The sequence below is a fragment of the Mauremys mutica genome, chromosome 1 (genome assembly GCF_020497125.1).
Source record: "Mauremys mutica isolate MM-2020 ecotype Southern chromosome 1, ASM2049712v1, whole genome shotgun sequence".
In the NCBI taxonomy this organism is placed as follows: Eukaryota; Metazoa; Chordata; order Testudines; family Geoemydidae; genus Mauremys; species Mauremys mutica.
This window is the reverse complement of record NC_059072.1, coordinates 203009578-203036104: the sequence shown is the minus strand read 5'-3', so window position 1 is coordinate 203036104 and position 26527 is coordinate 203009578. Positions and strand designations below refer to the sequence as shown.

The window sequence follows — 26527 nt, the reverse complement described above, 5'->3', positions numbered from 1 at the left end:
AGTAATCGTGTGCTGTGACACTTTTGTATGTTGTGTCTGATTTTGTAAGCAAGTAGTTTTTAAGTGAGGTGAAATTTGGGGGTATGCAAGGCAAATCAGCCTCCCGAAAGAGCTACAGTAGTCTGGAAAGCTTGAGATCCACTGCTGTAACAAACTACCTGAAGTTTTATTAAGTAGGAATAAGAAATAAGAGTTATTTATAAGATTAAAGCAGATAAACACACACAAATGGGTGACACTCTTAGGTTCCAAAAGAGGATAGAAACTTCTTTAATAAGCAAACTCCATATGTCTTTAGGGCTAACCCAGGCAAAACAGCTGGTGGGGGTGGTTGCTTATGCTTGGTGATTCTTGCCCCCTTCAGAGTCCAAGCAGCAAAAAGAATCAAGTTTCTCCTTGTCAGGGATTTTTATCCCCTTCTCCCTCAGAGCCCAAGCTGAAGGAATGAGTTTATGCGCAGGTTTCCTCTTCCTGGAAGGGATGAAGAGTGCAATTAACAAAGTATTTGTTCTTCTGGGCTATGCCTACACTGCAACATAAGCCCGGACTGAAGCCTACCCCCCCCCCTTGCATCTACACTGCAATTGTCCCAGGATCCTGCTGGTCTGGAAAGTCTGAGCTCGAGTTACACTAGGACCCAGGGTCCATGTCCTATTGCTCTGCAATGTAGACATAGCTCTGCTTGACTCAGGTCCCGGAAGTCAGCCAGAAGTATCCCACAATTCCATGGGACAATTTCCTTTGTCCTCTCTATCCCAACAATCTGTAATCCACTCTATTGAAAATGGAAGCCCCCCCAACACACACACCCACCCTGCCCCGCTTTTGCAAATGGCAGCAGCTCAGGACAGCATTAAACCATTAACTGCTGATCACCGAAATGCAAGCACACTATCAGAGAGCCTGGGTTTGCAATGGAGATCAAGCCTTTTGCAAAGTGAGCTGCTTCCTGGTAACATGCAGGATGGGCAGTAAAATTTTCCCACAGAGCACCATGGTCCTAAGGCTAGAGTGGCCATATTTTAGGGGGGCACCAGGAACTCTGAGATATGGTTACTTTGACTAGGGTCTGCAATAGATACCAGAGCCCTAGGTTCGAGCAAGGGCTAGAAAAGTCTTAACATAGGGTTAAAATACAACATAGATGCTCGAGCCCAGGGTTCCTTAACACAGGTCAGCTGATTCATGTTCCACTAACCCTGGGCTTACATTGCAGTGTAGGTATACCCTTGATGTCTCACAGTGGCTTATTTGATTTCAAAGGCCTTCTCTTTGGGCAGGACCTAATGTTTTCCGTAGGAAGCCAGCATTTGCATTATAGCAAGCTTCTTTCCTGTTTGATGAGTTACATAGTAACAATTAAATGAAAACATCTGTTATTGTTTTATAACATGGGCTGCTGATAAGTGAGACTAATACATGCAGCATCCTACAAGCTACTCCTAAGGTCTAAACACCAAACACATTCTTACAATTCTAATGTCTATTTTAGCAATACTAACATACAGGTGAGACAGACTTTGTTTCCAGCTGTGCATTTGTCAGAGTTCAGTGAGGCCGGGCTTGGCATGAACTGGCACCGGGTCTGCCAGCATCAAGCCCCCTTTACCCCCCCCCCAAATGTAACTAGCATGACATTTACTAACCGCCCCCCATTCTGGTCATTCTGCTTATCCGTTGCAGTCCTGTCCCTCACACTTTTCCTGTCCTGTCTATTTGGATCAGTCTTTGTCTGCACCATATACAGTCATTTACACTAGTGCAAGATGAATGCAAAATGGATGTAAAACACTACTCAATCCGAGCGGTAACATTTTGCAACCACTTTCCATTGATGTGACTGCACAAAGTGCAGGGCAACCATCAGTTGGACCCTAAGTTCTTACATAGGTTTGTAGCTCCTAGCACAAGCAGGCTCTAATCCTGATTGAAGCCCCTTGGTTCTTCTACTATAATAATAATAATAACAAACTATAAATCACAGCTCATTGTGGCTTGTTAGTTTTATTTTTCTGAGCAAAGCCAGTGAACTTTGAGGCAAATCAAAGGAAAGACTCTCACATAAGCTAAGCTAGTTAGATAATATTGGTAAATACATCTGCACTGGTAAATCATCATCACGTGATTCAACAGCAGAATTCACAAACTCTTATTCCTCCCAGTCTAGGAAGATGTCACTGTCAGATTCTAGTGATTTTCATTCTCAAGAGAACAAGAACACTAAATGAAAATCTCCCTTGGTCTCCACTGAGGATAGTGGAAGACAGAAGTTTCTTGCCACCTGTAAAACCTGCAGTCTAGGAGCATAAACCATTGCAATCTGTAGCAGATTGGGAAGAAGTTATCAGACAAGAAAGCAACAGGATCTATTAAAAACAAAAGCTCTGGCTGTGTTACGCCTTTTTTTTTCCTTCTCTCACCCCCTAACTCAGAGAGTAGTGGATCCTTCTGCAATTTCACATATATTCTGCAGCAGTATAGGCAAAAGAAAAAGCCCAACAAACTTAAGCTTGGTCTACATGTGAAAGTTAGTCGACATCGCTACATTGGTCAGGTGTGTGAAAATAACACACTCCGACTGAGATGGCTGTGCTGACACCAGTGTAGATGCAGCTGTGTCAATGGAAGCATTTTTCTGTTGATGCAGCTAACTTCATTCTCAGAGGTGGTGTTCCTACACTGACAGGAAAGCCCCTCCTGTTAGTGTATGCTACATCTATACTATGGGGTTATGCTGCTATCACTTGCTAAACGGTATAGTCTCCGTAGTGTAGCCATACCATTACTGATGAAGAGGAAGAAGAGACTAGTGTGAGACACCCCCTGGACAATGAGGATGCGGTATTGCCAAACATAAGCATTCAAAAATCATTAGCCCTCCAAAAGAAATCAAGAGATTTTTAAAAAACAACATTGGGCTTCTTTTTATTTGTCTTCTTTTTGAACCTATAAGGTTCACATTTTCAAGGTTTTCTCTGCAACCATGAGCGCTAGAAACTTACTTAAAAAAACTGAAATCTGAGATTCCCATGTAATTCACTGACTCCAGGAGCTGGGGCTTCCAGAAAAACAGCAAAACCACAAAACTCGCACTAAATCATAAAAGTTGCCAATACCGAGGATGAGGATTGTAGGAATATGCCTAAGTCAGCACATCCCTGATCAAAAGGAAAAGGCAACAGCTACAACAGTGATGCAAAATATCTGACTCCAAAAACTCCTTCAACTTGTACAACCATCTTGCGCTTGCCTTAAATTCTCTCTATATCAACAAGACCATCATCTGTGTTCTCAGAATCAAAACCTGCATCTCTGTTACCTCAAATGAAACACTCGACATAGAACTAGTCAAAAAATGGTAGCAATGTCTCAATTTTGAAAAAGCAAACATTTACATTTGTCTTTAAACCTTTGAAAATTTGAAAAATATTTTGTCCAGTTATACTTTAAGGCACTTTAATCAGCCTTGTTCATTGTCGTCTTCATTCCCTTAAAAGGCATACAAGTTCAGAATTAAAAACTGACAGTTTGGGCACTACAGAGAAAATGAACAGTCTTCACCATTGACATCCAAATTATCCTCACAAAGCTCTGCTTCTTTAGAAGGTATATGCTGCATTATACCTATTGATGAATAGCAGCACTGCATAGTTTGTACTGAAAAGGAGGCCTGTAGGCAGGAAGGCATTCTGTTTGCTTTGCACCATACTCCTCATAGATCCACAGCAGCTGCTCCTCCTCACATGCCACTGACATGAAATCCAGAGTGTTGTTATGATTAGGTCACAGACACCTGCCATTCTGTTGAGGAGAAGCTTGAATAGACTAGGGCAGGGGTTGGCAGCCTTTCAGACATGGTGTGCCGAGTCTTCATTTATTCACTCTAATTTAATTTTTTTTGTGCCAGTAATACATTTTAACATTTTTAGAAGGTCTTTTTCTATAAGTCTATAATATATAACTGAACTATTGTTGTATGTAAAGTAAATAAGGTTTTTAAAATGTTTAAGAAGCTTCATTTAAAACTAAATTAAAATGCAGAGCCCCCCCGGACTGGTGGCCAGGACCTGGCCAGTGTGAGTGCCACTGAAAATCAGTTTGTGTGTCGTGTTTGGCACACATGCTGTAGGTTGCCTACCCCTGGACTAGGGTAAGTCTATTCTGCATTGATCATAGCTATGTACTTTTCAGAAGAAAGTTAAGCGTTCACAAAGTCTTCCCAAATTCATCATCCCACAACTGAAGAGCTCAAATCTAGATCTATATTTTATATCTCCAGCCCATCTCTGTTGGAAAGTAATAGAAAATCTTGTCCATCTGCAAGTACATTCCATTGTATAGGATATTAGCTTCAAAGGGCTGGTATAGCATATGGATTGAGCCAAGCTATTCCTTCCTTAGGTGAATATTCTTCTCCCCCATTTCTATGCCTTATATTTATTGATCAAAACAGCACATTTCCAGAAGTAAAGGGAAAACTCATACATTTTACCACTGATCTATGTACATGCCTCCAAATAATTGTTTTAATCCGAGAGAGAAGTTCTTACATACAATCCTCTTTCAGAACCTGATAGCAGCACTCTGTGGTCATTACCAATGCTACTAAGCAGAGGCACTAGAAGTAGCACAAGCAATAGTAGAGCTGGGTAAAAATTTTTGGACAAACATTTTCTCACCCAAAAATGCAAATTTGTGTCAACCAAAACATTCAATGATTTCATGTCCATTTTGCTGAATTGCACTGGTAAAAAAAAAATCTGAAAAAAATCAAAATGTTTCATTTTGACATTTTCTAAATGAAACATTTTGATTTTTTGGTTTAAAACAACTTTTATGTTTCAAAATGTTCTTCAATTTTATTTAATTTAAAACAAAAATTAAGGAAAAGCTCAAAATGAAACATTTCATTTTGGGTGAAAAAATGTTTTGTTCAACCCAAAACTTTTTTTTTTTTAATTTGCTGAACATTTTGAAAAAATTTCAGGTTGATATGAAATTAATTTTATTTTTCAGAACTTCTAATGAACCAAAAAATAAGTTATTGGCACAGCACTAGGCAATACTAAGTAAAATGGTTGTTCAACATTACTTTCAATACCTTTCAAAAGCATCTGAAATAGCTGGGTTACTGAATAGTGTCTTATATGCAGCTCTTTATTACAGAAAATTGTAATAACTAGAGTTGGCAAATACTGAAAAAAGTTATTCACTGATTTTCATTTTCATTTTAAACAAATTCACTTCAACTGCATCCATGTGCCTTTGGCATTCATTTTCCATGAATGTTCTAGTGTATGATTTTATGGGCAGAAAGCTTCACCAAAACAGCCAATGTTGCAGAATATCCAAGTTTCAAATTCATTGTTGTCAGTATTCACATCAGACTTCCGATTCCAATCAGGGAACAGACACATACTGGGTGATTTGCGTCCAATCCAAATACCTCAAATTGCAAAAATCAACTATTTTCAAAACCTATTTTCAAAATTCTTCCTATTCCATGACGTTCATTCTTGCATCATTGATCAGAAAATAGCAATCATTCTACCCCTCTTGCACAGTGACATCAGGCCAATAACATACACTGTTCTCCATTGCTGCAGTAGTTCTTATGGATCTTCAAGCCCTTTATGGACGGGACCAGAGAACTCAGAAAGCATTCCTATGCCAAGTTTTTCCATTCCTCCGTCTGTTGAAAACTAAATGAGAAAATGAGTGGAAAATCCAGAACTCAGCCAGGCCCTGCCGTATGTCATAACCCTGCTTGGCCATTTGACCACTGATAGAAAACTAGCAGCTGCTGAGAAACTCAAGCCAGCTACACTGTTAGTCTCTCACTTCAGGAACTATCGTTTCTGGGCTAATAGTAAACAGAGCCACAAAATGAGGCATATAACCATAAGCAGTCTTTAATTGATGACGTTCAGACATGGGTATTTCTTGTATGCTGACTTTCTCCTTTTCCAACTACACCCCACAGCAAGTCAGCAGAGCCCAGCACATCACCTACTGGTACATCTTATGCAATATTAAATGACCCTTATCAACAGGCCAGTGGAAACTGAGAATAAACAAAGATCCTCTGAGAAAAATATCAGGAGTCAGAGAACTACAAAGGAAATCGCACAGGGCATATGAGCAATGCTGCCGCTCTTCATCTGTGCTGGGAGACAGATCCTTGACGTTAAAGTATTAGAAGTAAAGCATTTGGCCAACATTTGCAGCTATTGCTACTAAAGCATTGTCTGCATTGTGAAACATTACAGCAATTGCCAGCAATGGTGCAGCTTCACAAGGGGGAGAGAAAGCGCAAGTTCTGGTATAAAGAGGGACTCTGAGGTGTTTTTTGTGGTAGACACCTGAGCTGTCTCTACACTAGTGGCTTAGCACCGGTATAGCTGCACCATTGCTGGGAGCTGCTGCAATATAGGGACTCATTTCTCTAGTCTAAAAATGCATCCTCTGTATCTTGGCTGCCTTCTCAGAAAGCCTGCTAGATCTGGAGAGGATATGATGGAAGGTTACAACAGAATTGGACTGATGACAGAAAACATAGGACAAATTTTCTGAAAATTAATCTGTCTCATCAGTATGGACATCAGCCTCTCTGCCCCAGAGCAGGAAGAGCTATATAACTTCCCCTAGAACTGTACTTGGGTTTAACAAGCACCCATACAAATGGGCCTCTCTGCACAGAAATAGCACGTACTTGTCCCAGACTTACCCCTACCCAGGTACCCACAGATCAGACTGTATATTACCTGTTTGTAAGCAACCACAGTGTTGCAAGGTTTGTTTCTCATTAGGGTGTAGAGAAATCAAATCAATGAATTTGTATTTATTGAGCCAAACTCAGACCTGGGATACATGGGTACAGGTCCCCGTAAAGTCAAAGGAGCCTATGCCCACTCATTCTGCATCTGAGGTTGGCCCACTGCTTCTCAGAACAGCTGGGTGGAAGGAGATTGTTTTCTCCTTAAAAGGTTTCTCTGCTCGGTGTCCCCGTCAGGCTCCCTTCTTATGACCCTTTGACCGCACTCCTGTCCCTGTTCTTTTATTAGTTGTCCCCCGCAATTAGTGGGTTTCTGAGGCTCTGTGGCACCTCCCCTTAGGCTGGGGGGGGTTCCGTTAGCATGGGGCGGGCTTCGCCCACCCCATTTCCTGGAAACCCAATAGATACACACTGATAGAGAGATATGCACAGCTGTTTGCCCCTCAGGTATTAACACATACCCTGAGTTAATTAATAAGTAAAAGGTTCTCTCTCTTTTTCTGTACAGTGGTACTTAGAATGAGTGTGTAGCTGGTCTGATCTGATGCTGTTCCGACCCGCCCTGCTGCTGATCCCTGCCTCCTTCTGTGTTAAACTTGCCACCTATATCTTCCAGCGGGAAGAGGGATGGCTGGAACCCTTCCTTTTCATGCACAAAGGATTTAATTCTCTTGTAGATGGTCGGGCATTGCTCTTGCATCTCTGTGTACTACTGTGAACAGCCATGCACTTCCCTGTCCCTCTGATTTTAATGCCAGCCTGGAATGCTGGCCAACAGTCTTGATCGCACACCTCTTTTGTAAATTTCCACTAGGGACCACCATTTGTAAACTATCAGCTGCACAGCTGCAGTCCACTTCCGTGCATCATCAGTAACCCGTTACTCATTCTTCATTGTCAGCCACTATGAAACAACATAAGCCAGATGTGTCTATTGTCTGCCTTTTCTAGCTGTAGGGACTTGTCATTCTCAAGCGAGAAGTTCTGCCCTTGCTCTTTCCTCTCTGACAATAGCAAGGAACTAAGACCCACATCCTGCTTCGTGAACAAGTTGGAACAGGATGCAGGAAGGTTTTGCATTTGATATGAGGGAAATGAATGTCCTACCATGGATGACTCAGTAGAAGGTACTGGCAGCAGAATGGGTAAAATGTGACAGGGAATGCATGTGCGCTTGTCTAGGAAGAGTCTATTGTACAGGGAATGAGGATACCCCGCAAGCCAGGGAGCATGTGCACTCAAGCAATAGCCAGTGCTAGGTAGTTGGAGATATGTGTGCCTATTGATCTTGCTCAGAGGAACAATAACAATCAACCCCGTCCACCAAGAGCCATCCTGCCCTGGTCTCCAATTCAACATGGTATTTATGTATATGACTATCTTTAAGCATGCGAGTAGTGCCATGGATTTCAATGGGACTACTCATGTGCTTAAAGTTAGGCATGTGCTTAGCTACCCAGCTGAATTGAGGCACTAATCCTTAGCTAAGATGTTAGAATAATGTATGTGAACATACAAATTTGAGGGAAGGGTTTTCTTATCGGAACTGACTCTTTAGAGGTTTGCCCATCACAAATAGAACCGGTTATAACATTTTTCCAAAAGTCTGACAAATGGTGCAGACGGTGATGTGTAATAACTAATGGTGGGGAGCAAAGAAGACCGTTAAGTACTGAATTTTGGGAGGCTCTGATAGCAGGACCATACACTGTTCTCTTCAGCTCTGTTCTGTTTCCTTTCAACATCCTGTACATATTCCTCAGCCCTGTTTTCACCGCTGTACATTTGTACTAAAGCTGGATCTGAATCGACGCCATGGCTCAAAACACCCCAAGCTTTAGTGGAGGTGGAATAAGGGAGTTTAAGAATCTGATCCAAGATTCAGAACTCAGTTTTGTAGATGGTCTTTATTTCTGTAATGCACTGAAGCTAAACCTCAGCTCCAAACATCTCTAAACTTTGGCAGGTTCAAAATCTGCAATTCAGTTGAGTACCAGAAAATCAGTTTGTGTTCTTTCTAATCCATACCTAATCGTCATTCGCCATACTCAAGAATAAAATACCAAATTTAGTGACAGGTTTTTCTAGAACTTAAAGGCAGAACCCTGCCCTTCTGCAGCTATATTGATTTTAAACTAGTGAAAACAGTACAAAGTTATTTTTGCCAGCTAAGGCCCAGGAAATGGAGCAGCTAATGTGGAAAACAAGATGTCACTTTTCTGATTATAAGCACACTTTAATTTACAATTTTTTTCTGTGCTACTAATTTCCAATACAAGTCACACACACAAATGCCCCCTGGATCTATGGTTAGCACTCTAAAGAAGCCAGTAAGAAACCTGATACATGAGTAAGAAATTTGATAAACTAATGTTTGTTAAGCATTTTGAAGATGAAAGTCCCAGATCCTGCTCTCATTAAAGTGAATAGCAAAGCTCCCAATGACATCAATGGTGCAGCATCAGACCTGAAAAGCACTTTGCAGAGAAAAATGTGGCTTTAATAATGATTGATTAGTTGGTTATATAAAGATCAATTCCAGGAAGCCGAAACCCACCTACGTGGCTTTGGTTGTAATACACATCCTTCTTTTATAAAGATTACCTGGCCTCACAGTCAGAGAGTAATAAAAGTCTAGTTCACCATGCAAGCAAATCTCTCTCCATTCTGAAAATATCTGCTAGTGTGTGCCCAGTGCTCAGCAAAGCTGAGATTTTACAGAGCTGAAACAGCGCCTAAAGCAAGCCAGGGAAATCTGGCAAGGCATTTCAAATCCCCTGTGACTATCCTCATCAAAAACAAAGAAAATGCTTTGCGTGAGTCGCTGTCCATCCTGGGTCCGGATCACAGGCAGAGAAGGAATGGCAAAGACTCGGTAGAGCAGTAACTTTGACGCGGCAGGCATTTGTTTGTACTGTGCAGCTGAACAGTCCCCTCCTGAGCTAGATGGCCAACAGTCTTATCACAGCATTGGGGAAGAGAGGTTTCACACAAGCCTACCTGAGCTGAATTCCTGGAAATCCAGATATAACATTTGCTTAAACAAATTCACAGGGAGAAGGCATCAGAAACAATTTAATAAACTATGTTATTGGAAACAAATTGGAGTGTCATATTAAGTAACTGATGTCCACCTCATTCACTAGTTTGGCTCTAGCAGTGGTCCAGAAACTGTGGGGCACGCCCCCTTAGGGGGGCATGAAGGAGCATTTGGGGTGCGCGCAACAGGTCCCAGGCCAGCCCTCAGGGGGGTGGGGAGAGAGCACCACCCAGCCCTGCTCTGCCTGCAGGCCAGCTCTGACCCCAGCCTCAGCTCCACACCGCCCCCAGCCCAGCTCCGCCCCATGCTCCGCTCCCAGCCCAGCTCCACCTTTAGCCCCAGTTCTGCCCACAGCTCTGCCTTCATCCCAAGCTCCTCTGCTGAGCTAACTGTGCAGCAAGGGAGAAGGGGCACAGACAGATTACATAACTGGTCAGGAAGAGCACAACAGGAAAAGTTTGGGCACCATTGGGCTATAGTGATTATTAAGGTAGAAGGCTTAAATATCATATTGCCCAAATCTGTCCTTATAAATAGGTATGACTGAATACTCCCCCCACCAAAAAAAAAAAAAAGCTTTCGGGAAATCCCAGAGCACTCAAATCAAAAAGTTATTTTGTTTTCATATCACTTTTGTGTTCCGCTTCCACAAATATTATAGTAAATGAGTTTATTGGCAGGAACAATGATGAAAACAGCAAAGTTAAAGTGAATATTAGAGAATATTAACAGAAAGCAAGATTGCAATGTATAATGCAAGCATCTGCACCGTAAACTTAATTCTAAAGATTACACACATCCAACCAGGAAAGGAGAAGAATACCACATAAACTAAGTCAAACTATAATCAAAACTATCTAATGCTGCATGAATTTTAAATACCTGCAATGAACTACTTGAGGATAATCTTCTTTGAAACTAGGTGAATAACTTTCAATTACTAATAAATTGGAGAAGATAGTTAACTGTACACAAACAATTCACAGACCCATAAAGAGGCTTAATTCATCTCATAAGTTATTCACTAGGGAACATTCATGTGGCTCTATTTATACCAGAATTCTGTTGCAAATGGTAAAGGTTGTAATTAAGGCTAAGATTTTGTCATGGATATTGCTACTAAAAGTCACAAACAGGTCACAGGCAACAAATTAAAATTCACAGAATCCAGTGACCTGTCTGTGACTTTTGCTAAAAATATCCATGACAAAGTGGGGAGCTGAGCTGAGCTGCGGGGTCCCCACACCGCCCACAGTGGCTGGGCAGCTGCAGAGTCCCTGCTCAGAGCTCCGGGGTCCCCCACCACCCACGGCTTGGAGTTGTGAGGGACCCCGGCTGCCCACAGCTCAGAGCTCCATGGGACCCTGCCACTCATGGCAGACAGGAGCTGCAGATTACCCCCATCACCTGCCATGGCTTGGAGTTCTCCGTAGCTCCCGGCCACCATGAGGGGACCCTGCAGCTCCTGGCCACCATGGGCTGAAGTCACAAAGGTCACTGGAAGTCAAAGATTTCATGACCTCCATGATAAAGTCATAGCCTTCGTTATAATTCATACTGACCTTAGCAAAACCACTTAATAATTTTGTATATTGTCACCTCCAATGTAATGTACATTCACACTGAGCTACAGTCACATTGATATGATCATTTCATTTAGAGAGATGTAAGCCCCTAGGGAGCAAAGACCGTCTTTTTCTTCTGTTTGGACAGCCCCTAGCACAATGGAGTTCTGGTCCATGACTGGGGCTCCCAGGTGCTACCACAATACAAATAAGTACTATTGCCACCACTAACAACAAAACTTTAGGTATTGTTATTAATTTTTTTCACCTGAAGCCCTGAAGCTAATGATATAGCTATATTTTTGGTTTCCTATACAACAGGGGTCTCAAACTCAATGTACTTTAGGGCCAGTGCCAGTCCTCACATCCTCCCAGTGGGCCAATAGTGTCACTGAAGATGGTGTTCAGAAAAGAAAACATTTATATTGTATTTTTTATTTCAAATTTCTTAGAAATAATAAAACTGTCATATAACTTTATACAATTCTTCACCTGCCAGAGAGTTCTTAGTGTTTGCCAGACACCTGGCAACGCTTCCGTTCTGTCAGTTTGTTGATGTTTGGCCTCAGTGACTGAGCAGTTGAAATCTTCAGGATTGCAGCAAGGTGTGCATCAGACAGTTGTCAAAATACTGAACACTTGTTAATATTCATTGTGTAAAAAAGGGACGCTGCCTCCATGGCTGACTCTGCCCAGCGACTAGTTATAGTATCTCTGGTCTTCTCCCCCAGCCAATGGGAGCTGCGGGGGGTGGTGCCTGCAGCAGACATTGCCGGCAGCGTGTCTGCGTGCCGCTCTCCTCCACGGGCCGCAGCGGGGAGGTTCTCGGGCCGCAGATGGCCTGTGGGCCGGGACTTTGAGACCTCTGCTATACAACTAATAGTTCATCAGTAGTATCATATTCCTGTTATCCAGGAGTATACAGACCACTTTGTTTGTGTAGACATTAGATGATTCCTTTTTGAGTTCACAGTAATATAGGCAAGAACAAATGAGCATTGCTAGGTACTGCTATGATTAAATATGACTGAACAAGTAAGGGGACTTATTTATGTTTACACAATCATGTAATTGGACAGAATGTGAAATGAGCATCCTGCAGGCACTTAGGCATAATATTGAACTGTCTACGGGATGCCCCACTGAGTATTACATTGAACAGAATATGCTAAATAGCCAGGGTATTGCTACCTGTGCCATCGTGTTCACACAAGTTTAATATAGACTGATCCATAAACAGTGCACGGTAGAAAATACTGAGTCAGCATGTGGGTTAATTATTTGTATATATTTGCCATGAAGAAAACCACTAAGAATAAAAATAGCTTTCAAGATAGCAGCCATTCACTCCTGTGTCCCTGGAATTATGACAACCATTATATAACTGCAGAGAGAATGAAATGAGATAATCAACATAAGCTAATTGGCTTGATACCAAGTAAAAATATCATTAGACTAAATGTCTTGTGGCTACAGTGCCATCCATGTGCGACTTTTCACTGGCCATGGGGATGTCCAAGGGATCCTGCCAGGTGCTTAAAAGATGTTTGCCTGGCATCTCTGTCAACACACAGGCATGTATTCCAGGCACCATTTATTTAGGGACTTGCTGCTCTTGTGTTTCCCTTTGGAGCTAGAATCCAGACTGAGAGCATGTCTAGTTGCTAAGACTCTTACTGGTGGAATTCAGAGCTGACAGCCACAAGGAGGGGATGTTTGGTTATGAATTGCTTGGGTGGCGGAAAGAGTAATAGGATTAATTGGTTATCTTGAATAACTGGGAAAAGGTTGGAGTATTGAGTTTAACTTTTTTCGGAGACTGCCTGACAGTCTAGAGAGATTGGCATTGGAAACTGGCTGAAGATCCATGCAGATGCCTCCAGTGTAATCTAAGTGTCTGTGAGCACCTATTTGTAAGACGTTCTATTGAAACCATTTTATATTAAAGTTCGTGATTGTCTTTGGTTAATAAAAGTGAGTTTATAGTGTTTGGTTTTTTGTATGCAAAAACCCAGAATGTGAGCAGCCCTTGCATAGCCTTATGGGTGAGAAAGAGGCTTCCCTGCACCCTGTGGAGAGAGGTCTCTGAGGGCCACTTGCTCTAGCAATCTCTGCACTCCCTGAGCTCTGGGGTGCATAAGGACTGCTCATTTCTACTACAGAATTAGTGGCCACCTGGGAAATTCTGGACCTAAACCTTCTTTGTGCTTCAGATCACTCAGTGTGGAGGGTCTTACTTAACATAAAGCACTTTGTGAGCCTGAAATTAAATATACTAAATAAATACAAAGGAGTAGTAATAAGCGCTTTAAAAGCAAAAATAAACTTACAAAGTAGGCTAGAGAGTGCAGTACCTGGTTGCTGGGAAGTTCCACCTCTGGAGATGTCATTTCAAATTAATTCTTAAATCACAAGTGAAATTAGTGTGTTTGTCTCCTCCTACTTCAGGAGTGGGCAAACTTTTTGGCCCGAGGGCCGCATCTGGGTATGAAAACTGTATGGCAGGCCATGAATGCTCACGAAATTGGGGGTTGGGGTGCGGGAGGGGGTGAGGGCTCCGACTGGGGGTGCAGGCTCTGTGGTGGGTCCAGAAATGAGTTCAGTGTGCGGGAAGGGGCTCCGGGCTGGGGCAGGGGTGTGGGGTGGGGAGGGCTCTGGCTGGGGGTGCAGGCTCTGGGGTGGAGCTGGGGATGAGGGTTTGGGGTGCAGGAGGGTGCTCCAGGCTGAAACCAGGGGGTTCAGAGGGCAGGAGGGGGATCAGGGCTGCGGCAGGGGGTTGGGGGGTGGGATGGGGTCAGGAGTGCAGGCTCTGCACGGAGCCACAGTACGCGCAGAGCAGGGCAAGCCTCTGGCCCCGCTCCCCAACTGGAGCACCGGAGCGGGGCAAGCCCTGGATCCTGCCCCCTGGCGGGAGCTCGAGGGCCAGATTAAAATGTTTGAAGGGCCCAATACAGCCCCCGGGCCATAGTATGCCCACCCCTGCCCTAGTTCCACTATGTTATTTGGTGCCATTTGCAGTCTCTGCTCAAGAAAGGCTCAGAACTGGAGCTGTGCAACCATGTTTGCTTGAATAACAAAACTCAGCAGAAACCATCTTCAAAGACTGAAATGCACAGTCAAAGCTTACACAGTGTCTCTTGGCATCTGACAGTGTCTAATTGTGATGGGAAAGCAAAATATTTCAAGCATTTTAAATATAATAAGCCATTACACGGACATTACAAGTCTAACTAACATTACTTTAAAACTCTAAGCCAGAAGCTTCATAACCCATTCCTGGCTATTTCAAGGGGCTGCTACTGCAGTGATTTTATTGATTCCAGGGACTGAAATTCCCTTAGACACAATTGTGAGTTAAGCATAGAGTATAAAGCCTTAATGCCAAATTTCCTGGCTTTAGTTTAAGTCATCCCCAAAAGGTTACTTGAATGCACTTTTTGTGTGTTTATTTCATTATATTGCATTAGTGGTAATCCAAGAAGGCAGCACTGTCACCAACTGGGATAAGTTCATCCAGAACTGACTGGCTGGAACATTGCTGTAAATGCTGCCCCTGAAATCAGCTGGAATAAAATTCTTTTAAAGAAATAGAAACAAGATTAGACACAGAAGTCATTGGAGTCCATAACATGAACACACACAAATGCTAGCAGGTTTCAATGCTATTGCCAACCTTCATGGCTATTGGGTAGACAGGGGTGTGGCTGACAGCTGGATGGGGGTAGAGAGACAGTTGTATTTTTACACCTTCTTTTCATGGGTATTTTACCTACACCTAGAATTTACAGAGAGCCTTTGACTCTGCTCCAGAGGGATGAAGCCACACACACCCCAAAAAGCTCCAAGTGATTCAAAACTCAGCAAACCATCTGCTGAGCAACATAGGTTGCTAAAAACAAATCACCTAAGTGTTCTGCAGTCTGCACTATCCCCACTGAATAGAGAGCCTAGTTCACAGATTCACAGATTTCCAAGTCCCCAAATAATTCCTTTTGAACTAGAGCAGGGGTTCTCACACTGGGAGTCAGGACCCCTCAGGGGGTCATGAGGTTATTACATGGGGGGTCGCGGGCTGTCAACCTCCACCCCAAGCCCCGCTTTGCCTCCAGCATTTATAATGGTGTTAAATATATAAACAAGTGTTTTTAATTTATAAGGGGAGGGTGGCACTCAGAGGCTTGCTGTGTGAAAGGGGTCACCAGTACAATAGTTTGAGAACCACTGAACTAGAGCATATCTCATAGTTCAAGGCCTCTGTTTTGATATTCAAAGCCTTCTATGACATTGCTCCTAGCTACTTAAGAGACTGATTCTCCCTCCACAACCATGACCACTACATTCTATTCTATTAGAACAACAAAACTCGGCCAATAGGGTGAGGCTTGGGAGAGCAGGAGCTGTAACTCACACACATTCCTACAAGAGATAAGAATAACCACAGGTCTCCCTGTGCTCTGAATGAAGTGCAAAACTCATTAATTTGACTTAGCTTTCCCACAGTAAGTTTTTCACACACAACACCCACACATTCTCACACACAAACAAAAACCCTATAAACTAATCAAGCTATTTCTCTCAAAAGGGTGGGAAGGAAGTGGGGAGAAAGAAAGAGATTGTTACTGTTGTTAAATATTGGGAGGCACTCAGATACCAGGGTGGCATCCATAGAAAGGAAGGTGCAGTACGATTAATAGTCTCATTCTTGGGTGCTCACTTAAGTGAACTACCATGGCACCAACTTCTGAAGTACTGTGTGTTTTACATTAGTGAGAGGAGGACACAGACTGCCCAGGCTCAGTATAAACACATCTATTTTGTATAGAAATTTGGTTAGAATTGCTGTTGGTGTATATTATGCTAAGACCCAATATTTCTTCTATTGAGGTCAATGAGAGCAGAATTGGCTCCTTTGAAAATAAAGTGTTTTTTAAAACCACTTACATGTATTTAATTCTTTTTCCCCTTAGTAATGGCATCAATGTAAAAAAATAATAGTCTAACAATTGCTCATTTTCTCTGCTCGTATTGGTGACTTAAGCCCCAAAGCAGATCTGTTTCTTCATTTATATAAGTGCTATCTCCCAGAAGATCATTCTTGGCTTACAAGCAATACCGATGTATTACATTTTAAAAGTGGGTACAACATTTGTCTGAATATGTGTTGCAGAATTTAAACACTGGTTTAGACAGGATCAAATCTCTGAAATAATAGCTAGGAAGCCCATGACCTAAGAAAAAGTTTTCTTTCAAAGTTATTTCTATTAGGTAATGAATTAATTCTTGTTTCCTACTGCTAATACAGAAGGAAGTTGTGTGTTTATTCAATTGTCTGCATACACATAAATATTAATGTCTTTTTTTTAATGGCAGCTAATGTACTTGAAGAAGACTCAATGGAGCAGGACGTGGAGAGCCCTGTCATGATTCAGCAGCCAAAGTTGCCCAAACAAGCTAGAGAGGATCTTCCAAAACACATAAGCAAAGTATGTACCAAGAGAAAAATTCAGAGGTATGTTAGGAAAGATGGGAAATGCAACGTACACCATGGGAACGTGAGAGAGACTTATCGTTATCTGAGTGATATCTTCACTACCTTAGTCGACCTCAAATGGAGGTTCAACCTTTTGATTTTTGTCATGGTTTACACTGTGACGTGGCTCTTCTTTGGAATGATCTGGTGGCTAATTGCTTACATCCGAGGTGATATGGAACATATAGGAGACAATACGTGGACCCCATGTGTCAGTAACCTCAATGGGTTTGTCTCGGCCTTTTTATTCTCAATAGAGACAGAAACCACCATCGGGTATGGTTATCGGGTCATCACGGACAAATGTCCCGAGGGAATTATTCTGCTTTTAGTTCAGTCTGTTTTAGGTTCTATTGTCAATGCTTTTATGGTTGGTTGCATGTTTGTGAAAATATCCCAGCCCAAGAAGAGGGCAGAAACCCTGGTTTTTTCTACCAACGCAGTCATTTCCATGCGGGATGGGAAGCTGTGCCTGATGTTCCGAGTAGGGGACCTTAGGAATTCACACATTGTGGAGGCATCAATACGAGCCAAGTTGATCAAATCTAAACAGACAAAGGAGGGGGAATTTATACCACTCAACCAGACAGATCTCAACGTAGGTTATTACACAGGGGATGATCGTCTCTTTTTGGTTTCACCACTGATCATCAGCCATGAAATTAACCAGCAGAGTCCTTTCTGGGAGATTTCCAAAGACCAATTGCCCAAAGAGGAACTAGAAATTGTTGTAATTCTAGAAGGCATGGTGGAGGCAACAGGTAATGTTTCTTATAATTTGTGTAAAGTATACATTTTAATTTTAAATAAATTGATTTCAGATACAAACTATATTCAGCAGGGAAAATACAGTAAATCTGAATTGGACTGGTCGTTATACTCCATTTGGTGCTCCTTGTGCCACAGAAAACCTTTGTTTTCACCTCACTTTAAAAGAATTACTTCAACAATGGAAACAGACATTACATTTGCAAAAGGCATCGGCAGAACAGTTGGGTTTAAAATTAAAAGCATGCTCTGTTTAATTGTGTGCTCAACCCTGCCCAATGAAATTACATTTGTTTCTGATCTGGTTTGAAAATGATATAACATTTACCGGTATTACTGTCTAAATTTTCCAGAGCACGTCATCCCATTATTTATCATTCTATTACAAGTGTAAATCAAGCCTGTAGAATCTAGTGTGATAAACTGCTTTACAATGCTTTGTAAAAATCTAATCTGAATCCCTGATTAGACATAATGTGCAAATACCATAGAACCTGCTGTTCCCAATTATTCATGGGTAATGCAAAAAGAACTGCCTGCTATGTGCAAACTTCTACCATGGAATTCCCAAAAGATGTTTGCATCGAATATGAAATGATAATATGTTCAACTAAACACTTTATTTTTTAACATTTGTTTTGTTTTAACTTTTAGGCTGGTTTTACTTTAGATTCAAAATATCAAGGACTTGATTCTCATTTACACTAAGGCCCCTTCATACCATTCTGGCTGTGTACAGGAGCCTTAAAATAGGTGTGTACAGCCAAAGCTAAACTATCTGTTCAATCTTGTATTTAGCCGTGACATTTTTAGTACCTTTCCCAGACTTGAAGAAGAGCTCCGTGTAGCTTGACGGCTTGTCTCTCTCACCCACAGAAGTTAGTCCAATAAAAGTTATTACCTCACCCACCTTGCCTCTGGAACCAACATGGCTACAACAACATGGCATATAAACAATGGAAAGGCATACAGGATGAGGGGAGCAGTGTCACATATGCAATAAAAGCAATAGATTCAAATGAGATTTAAAGACTCGAAGGCCAAAAGGGGCCACTATTGTTATCCTGTATACACAGGCCATGGAATTGTTACCAGAAACTCGATAAAGGCATATCTTTTAGGAAGATATCTAAACTTGTTTTAAAGATCCCAAGAGACTGAGAGTCCACTGCCTCCCCTGGTAAGCTATTCCAATGTTTAATTACTCTCTCTGCTAGGAATTCCATCTTATTTCAAGGTTGAATTAATCTAAATTCAACTTACAGCCACTGGATCTTGTTATGCCTTTGTCTGAAAGACTGAAAAGCCCCTCACTGTCAGATATCTGTTGCATGACCATGAGCAGTGATCAAGGCACCTCTCATCCTTCTCTGTCACAAACTGAATAGACCGAGCTCCTTAAGCCTCTCATCAAAAGGCTTGTTTTCCAGCCCCTGGGTCATTTTTGTGGACCTCCTTTGAACTCTCTCGAGTATTTCCACATCCTTCTTGGAGTGTGGGCACTGTATTCTGGAATTGGACACAGTATTCTAGTAGCAGTCTCATCAGTACTGTGTACTGCACGCAGAGGCAAGATCACTTGCCTACTTCTACTTGATTTTTTCTTCATCCAAGGATTGCATTAGCCCTTTTAGTCACAGCATAGCACGGAGGGCTTATATTCAGTTTGTTCTACGATGACACCCCTGAAGTCCTTTTCTGAGTCTCTGCTTTCCAAGACAGTCTCCCATTCTGTAGGTATAGCCTGATTTCTTTCTTCCCATATGTATTACCTTGCATTCATCTGTATTGAAACACATTTTGTAGGATTGTGATCATTTAAGCAGGCAATTCATATCACTATGTAACAGTAGCCTGTCCTCCTCCTTATTTACTACTCCATCAATCTTCACGTCACCTGCAAATTTAACCAGCAAAAGTTTTAATCTCATCGTCTATATCATTGAAAAAATATTGAATAGTATTGGACCAAGAACTGAACCCTGAGAGCCCCTGCTAGTAATGGCTTTATTCACTTACGTTGCTCAGCACATATTGCAAGGAAATATAAAAATAAAATACATTATGGATAAACAAGTGGAGCTCAAATCTCTGATAAAACAAAGAATTATTTGTTGGGTCTCTTAATACATTTGCAAAGCAAGGTCCTACAGCAAACTGGTCTGTGAGACTGGAAATAAATGAACAGAAAGCAAATCTCAAAATAGATAGCGGAGCTAAATGCAATGTAATCACAGCAAGCTTACACAAAATGATTAGTGACTGATGCATGTTCAAACTGCAAATAAAACTTTTTTCATTTAATAGGAACAAAGTGAGCTCATATGGCAATGCCATACAGGCATGTATAGAGAAGAACAAATACTTCTCGGTAGAATTTGAAATGATGAAACAGAAAGATCCATATATGCTTGAGCTGAAGATGAGTCTGTAAACGTAGATGATCAAATGAGTGCATAACTTGTCTACTGAGCAGGATGCAAAAAAGGTATTCTTAAATAATTTGATGACTTGATAAATGGACTGGGATCCTTTAATACATCCGATTGAAATAGATCCCCTTGTGCTGTCTAAAATATACGCATCAAGCAAAATCACACTAGACTGACAGAAAGTAATAGCTGAACTCAAGCAGGTGGTAAAATTAGATGTTATTGAGCAAATGCAAATACCACTGACTAAGGCCATGTCTATATGTCACATTCCTACTAAGCACCATAAGTGTGTCGCCCTAACTTTTAAGGCCTAGATTAACAGTATAGTCATTGTAATACAATCAAACTAGTTAAGGATTCGTATAGAACCAAAGGATTTGAATACAGCCACCAAACAGCAGCACTGCCTCAGGAGAACAGCTGAGAGGGCCATGTCTAGATTTCATAATGCAAAAGTGTGTTCAGTTTTGGATGCAAGGACCTGGGCCAATCCAAAGTACAGAAAGCGCAAAGTGCTGCAATTTCCATTTCCCTTTTAGTAGATCTATGTTAAAGTGACTTGTCTCCTGCTGTGTCTCAGTACCAAAGTATTACATAAGAACGACCATACTGGGTCTTTGAGAATCCCAGATCTTTCAGAATTTATACTTGAAGGAAATGACTGTTCATTATCTGCTGATTTGGGGCAAAATGAAGCACACCACAATGAGAGACTGTTATAGTCTACAGCGAGAGAAAAAAAATGAACAGGAAAAATGCTGATCAGGGAGAATGAGATTAGTTACACATGACACAGCCTGAGTAACAAAGGATTTTGATCAGAGCGTAGAAAGATGGCAATTGTACAAACAGATCCCAAAACAAGGAGGCCTTTCAGAGATTCACGAGTATGTCAGCATATCTAAGCAAATTCATCCCTAGTTTGTCATAATTAAGTGTTCCACTCGAAATGCAGACAGAGGACAGGACGGAATGGCAGTGGAACAACTAGCAAAAGAAATGCTTTTGGGAGTTTAAAACAAACATTTTACAGGAGCCCTAGTATTTTGAGATTAGCAAATACCCTAAAATCTCAATCAATGCAAACACACATGATATGGAGGGCTATCTTTCTGCAAAAGTGTCACTCATTGGTATGTGTTTCCAAGCACTGAGTAAAACACAACAGAAATATGCTCAGTCTAAAAAAGAAATGCTCAGTATATTCTACCATACCCAGAAGGGTATTCAGAAATGCCTAAGATGTCCCATTCTAGCCAGGCACGGATATTGCAGTTGAGGGTATGGGCCGGATCCCTGGCTACAGCTGAAGTGGATGGAGCCCTATCCAGGGGAGTGGTGTGTAAAGCTAGTTTAAAGTTCAACTCTGCACTCTTCTGATGCAGTGCTATGTAGTGCTGGTCCCTTTGTGCCTTTTTGAAGCAGTCTGAGGCTTGCTTTAACTTGTGATGAGCTGCAGCGGTTACAGGGAACCAAGAACTGGCATACTTCACCCAAGAACTGGCATACTTGAGTGACATCCAAGCCATGACCTGTGCACAGGTCATGTTCTATTTTCACTCCAGTGCTGAGAGCAGGTGGGGATGGATGAGGCATAAGAAAGCCTAGGTCAATTCCATATCACTACAAGATTAGGGAGGTGATCCTTCCTGGGCCAGTGAAGCCACTTTTAGGATCCCAGATTACACTGGTGGCATAGTACACAGTGGCTACTCCACTACGGAAGATCTGGCCCATGATTGTACAGACCTGGGAAGCAGGATGTAATGTTCCCATGTGCCTTAAAGGAGAGTTCCACTTTGAAGGGGGAATACACACTCTATTTTCCTTCCTATCTCTGGCATAGACAAGCCATCTGGTAGGAACACAACTTGCATGATACAGACAATTTGGGTTATCACTGATTAATATTAGCCAACAGGTCATGATTCTGGTTTATATTAAAATGTCACCATTGGCTGTATATTATTTTACAGAAGAATTAGAGATTTTTTTTTTTAAACACTATGAACATTTTTACTGTGACTGAATATGAACCAGAACTCTTATTTGGAGCGTCTGTTTTCCATGTGGGACTTGGGTAGATTTTTTAGATCCAAAGAGCCTCAAATCTATCTGCTAGAGGAGCACATCTAAAAGGTAACACTAGGCTGTTTAATTGGGTTGGTGGGGACAGGGATTATAAATTTGAAAACTTCACTGTGGCTGCTGTTCTTTGTACAAGCCCCAAAAATGCTTTTGAAGGTTTAAACCCTTTGCCTTCTGGAGAAGGCAACTATTTAGTGAGACACAAAACATGGGCATCAACACTAATAAGCTACATGCATTATTATGTGACCATGGGGGGGGTGCACTAGAAAACACAATGGCAATTCCCCCCTTGTGAAAATGAAAAGTGAGACAGTAGCTATTATAAACTTTTTTTTACATGTTAAAAATAAAAGGCAACACGGGAAATTGCATGGCAAAGTTATATAAACATCTTCGGGTTCATATGGAGAATGATTTACAAATATATTTGTAATAGAACTCATTTATATTTCTGACACATGGACAGCTTGAGACCAATATTTGCAGAAGGGTTTATAGATACATAAACAAACATGCTCACTAGCTGTAGAAAATGTGTGTGAAAAGCAGTCAAATGTACACACAAAATGTTCTTTATATAGCAAATGAGGCTATTGGCTAGGGGCACATGGTAGAAAGCTGTGTCTGCTCTTAACTACAGCCCAGTTGATTGAATGATTTATTGTCTTTTTGCTTCCACGCTGATCAGTTGCCATACTTCCCCCCTTATGATTGCCCTATCCTAACAAATGTCTCTGTTTGATATGGATATTAGTAATTCCAGGCCTCACAACATCTCTCAGACTCTTCTCTTTTCAAATAAGTCTTGCTTGGTTTACAGGTTTTTGGCCAAATTTTCCTATTGCTCTTAAAAGAAGTGGTGTTTATGTTCTTAAATTACTTCTTAAGGGGATGGAGGCGACAGAGGGGAAAGGAATCAGAATTGCTTACAGCCAAGCCTCTCCAAAGGAAATAGAAATAGATTATGGAAATAGGTGGAAATAGATTATACTGTAGTGCCCCCAGGGCGTGACCATAGTTTATTTGCTTGAATTACATTCCAAATAGAATTAGGACTGAACTAGTTTCAATTCTGGGTTGGCTCACCAGCCTTTCAGGAAGGGATGGAATACAAAAGATGTACAGTCTTTGGTATTTCTTCCGTTTCAATTCTAAGCTATCATTTTTATGTTCTCTCCTGCTGTTTGTGTTCTATCACCCTTATACCCCCTTCACTACAGTAGCTGAGCCCCTACCAAGAGTACAAATGACAACAGTGTCTTTAACTTTCCTTGCTGGCATTTTTGTTTGTTTGGGGCAATTATTAAATACAGAGAATGGGGAATGGTGGTGTGTGGTGGAGTGGGTCAGCCTGTGTTTGGGGAGTTGCATTGAATTCTGAATGCTGCAAGGTTCACAGTCAGTCATTCTCATTTCAAGTGATGTTTCTTTTAAGGAGCTTCCTTAGCAGGTAGAAAGAACTAGTCTGTTTGGCCTAGGAGACTATTAGATTTAAATGGACACTTAAATGAACACACTACCAGAGTAACCAACGTTTTCAAATCAAAGTAACATCCAAAATGGCTAGAAAAGAAGACAAAAGGTTCATATGGAACTTAGATGCTCGTTATGAAAATATCGGCCAAAATTTTGCAGAGTAAGTCTAAATTACCCTCACTGGAGTAAACTAGGAACTGCATTTTGTTTAATAGCTGCATCCTCTAAATAATATTTGTACTATTCAAACATTTCCCTTCTCTTATTCAATTCTGGGCTATTATCCATTTCTTTAATTGGTAACACCTGTCTCACCAGTTAGCCACCCAATTCTAACAACTGCAGCTATAGCAACAACTCCTCTCTCCCAGTAATCCAGCAAGCCAGGGAAGGCTCTCATCAAGCTATCAGTGCAATTATAATGTTCCGACTTAAACAGCTACTCATGTGTCAAAGACAGCCAGGCAGAAGAACTAGACTTCTGCTGACTAGCTTTGCGGAAAACCAACTTTCTACTTCAAATGATCTAGTACTTTCTTTATAGTAGATCGGATTGTCACAGTTCAGGCAACTACACCTGTATGTCCTCTCAGTGGTCCAGTCAGGGCAACCACTCTCAGGCTTCTAGCTCTCCAGCTGTTACCTCTCTTGGGTGGAGACCCACGTCTCACTCTCTTCAGACCAGAATATGTCCAGGCTACACAATTCCCACCCTTCACTGGTATTTCCCAGCAAAGACAGTCTGCCTGCCCTAAACAGACCCACTTGCTTTCTCCTCAGAGACTGATAGCAGAGTGATTGCTATAGATACAAGTTACCCACCCAGCTATTTCTAGGCAAGCATGCGTTATTCTTAAGGTAAAAAGCATTACAAAGAAAATGTTAGAAACAATAAAAGAATGTACATGCAGGCTAATGAGTTTACCTGGCATCAGTCCAGGCTACGGGGTTCTTTGTGGTTACAGGTTCATCAGAGCTTCAGCTCAGAACAATCTCTTTGTTTTATGAGGCCTTAGTAGGCCCAGTCTTTCCCAATCCTCCCCTAAGGACAGCGGCCCTCCGTGGACCAGGGGTCCTGTCCATTTGCTGGATTAGGAAGGACATGAGTCACCTTAAAATCCAGGCTTTCATCCAAAAGTATTTTCTTTGTATCTTGGCCTCTGGAGAATCCAGTTTGAACTAGTGACCCTTGTGCCTGGGTGGGCCACACTGAGAATGCCACAGTCAGGGCAGGCTGCGAGAAATGGAGCAGATATTCCCCAAACTGGTAGATTACACTATAATTAGATTCAGCAACCAGTATCAAAACTGCCTTACCATGCTGGTTAACAAGAAGCCAAAACCACAGCCCCCTTTAGGCAGCCCAGCCTTTGGTTCCCATCTGGACAACTGATCATGTATAGTAAGAGGTTATTAAAAACCCTATTCACCATAAACCAAGTTCTTCCAATCCCAAAGGATCAGACACATTACTCCACAAGTCAATGAATATTTCAGATCTTACTCAAATACATGTTTACAGCCAATCCTTGATAACTAAATTTAAGCTTTATTAATAAAAGGGAAAAGAAAGAAGAGAGTTATAAATGGTTACAGGATCAATATACATACAAATGACGTTCAATGTTCATAGATCAGGATCATAGCAATGATGTTATAGCAGCTGGCTTGTAAAAGTCTCTCTGTAATCAATTCGATAGGTTATAGTCCAACAGGCATTTCAGGTGTAGAGTCTGTTAGAGTTTTTCCATGAGAGTTCCAGGATAATCCAGGCAACTGCCTAGAGACCTCGGTCCTATGGCTTAGACCTTCCCTATTAAAATTAAGCAGACGTGAGATGAAAAGGATCAGGCCTGAGGCGATGCCAAGCAACTCCACCACATGGGCTTTGATGAAAGCGAGCCAACAATTTGTGATCTCTATTCAATGAGTTCTTTCTCAGACAATACCTTTAGCAATAGCCATTCAAACTATCAGGATAGTTCACAGGTGGTTTACTATGTGGAATTACAAGCTTTGAGGAAAGATTAGGACAACAATATTATGCCACCCATCCCATCTAAATGATAATATCCACTTTTGATCTCCCAGTCAATAGAATACAATAATGAAGTTTTATATGATAGAAACAGGATTTAGCATCTACAAGCTAATTAGATCACATTGTTAGAGTTCTAGGCAAGTAAACAGAGACACATTTAGCACTTACTCTTTGATTCTCTAAAAATACCAGCAAATGGGTTAGAGTCTAGTCTATTTAACAAAAAGAACAGAAGTACTTGTGGCACTCTATTTAACAAGGCTTTGATAACTATCTACAAGGAATGGCCCTGTTTGCCATTTTAATACCCTTTTGATATATCCTTAAGAGTTGCTTACAGGTCATTGTTTAACCTTCCCTGGCCCTACATAACACTAGTATACATATCTCCCCAGGGGGTGGCTTCAAAGGCTGATAGCATCCTCCCTTCCTACTAGAGAAGGTACATACAATGCAACAACACATGCACAACTGCATTTTTAATACAATGCACCCTAAAGGTATTAACCCTAATTCAATAAAATTTGTCTTAATTCCATAAGGTTTGTTCAGGATATTACATGATATGGCCAGTCTGTCACATGGCTGTTATTTAATGATATTCAGAACAAAGCAACAACTAAGGCTTTCAAGCAGTTAAAAAAATTAATCACAATTAATCACGCAATTAAAAAAGGGATACCATTTATTTAAATATTTTTGGATGTTTCCTGCATTTTCAAATATATCAATTTTAATTACAACACAGAATACAAAGTGTACAGTGCTCACTTTATATTTATTTTTATTACAAATATTTGCATTGT

At 41.3% G+C, this 26527-nt stretch overlaps 1 protein-coding gene across 2 annotated transcripts in view; it reads left to right on the top strand.

Annotated features, from left to right (window-relative positions):
* KCNJ6 (potassium inwardly rectifying channel subfamily J member 6) overlaps window positions 1–26527 on the top strand; it is an 84446-nt gene that overhangs the window by 14712 nt on the left and 43207 nt on the right. Inside the window, exon 2 of one of the 2 annotated variants that reach the window (XM_044979960.1) lies at window positions 16751–17671. In XM_044979960.1, coding sequence (XP_044835895.1) covers window positions 16774–17671 — 898 coding nt within the window. In that variant the 5' untranslated portion in view covers window positions 16751–16773. Of the gene's footprint in view, window positions 1–16743; window positions 17672–26527 lie in introns of those variants that run through there. The other variant, XM_044979951.1, reaches the window with a different exon arrangement.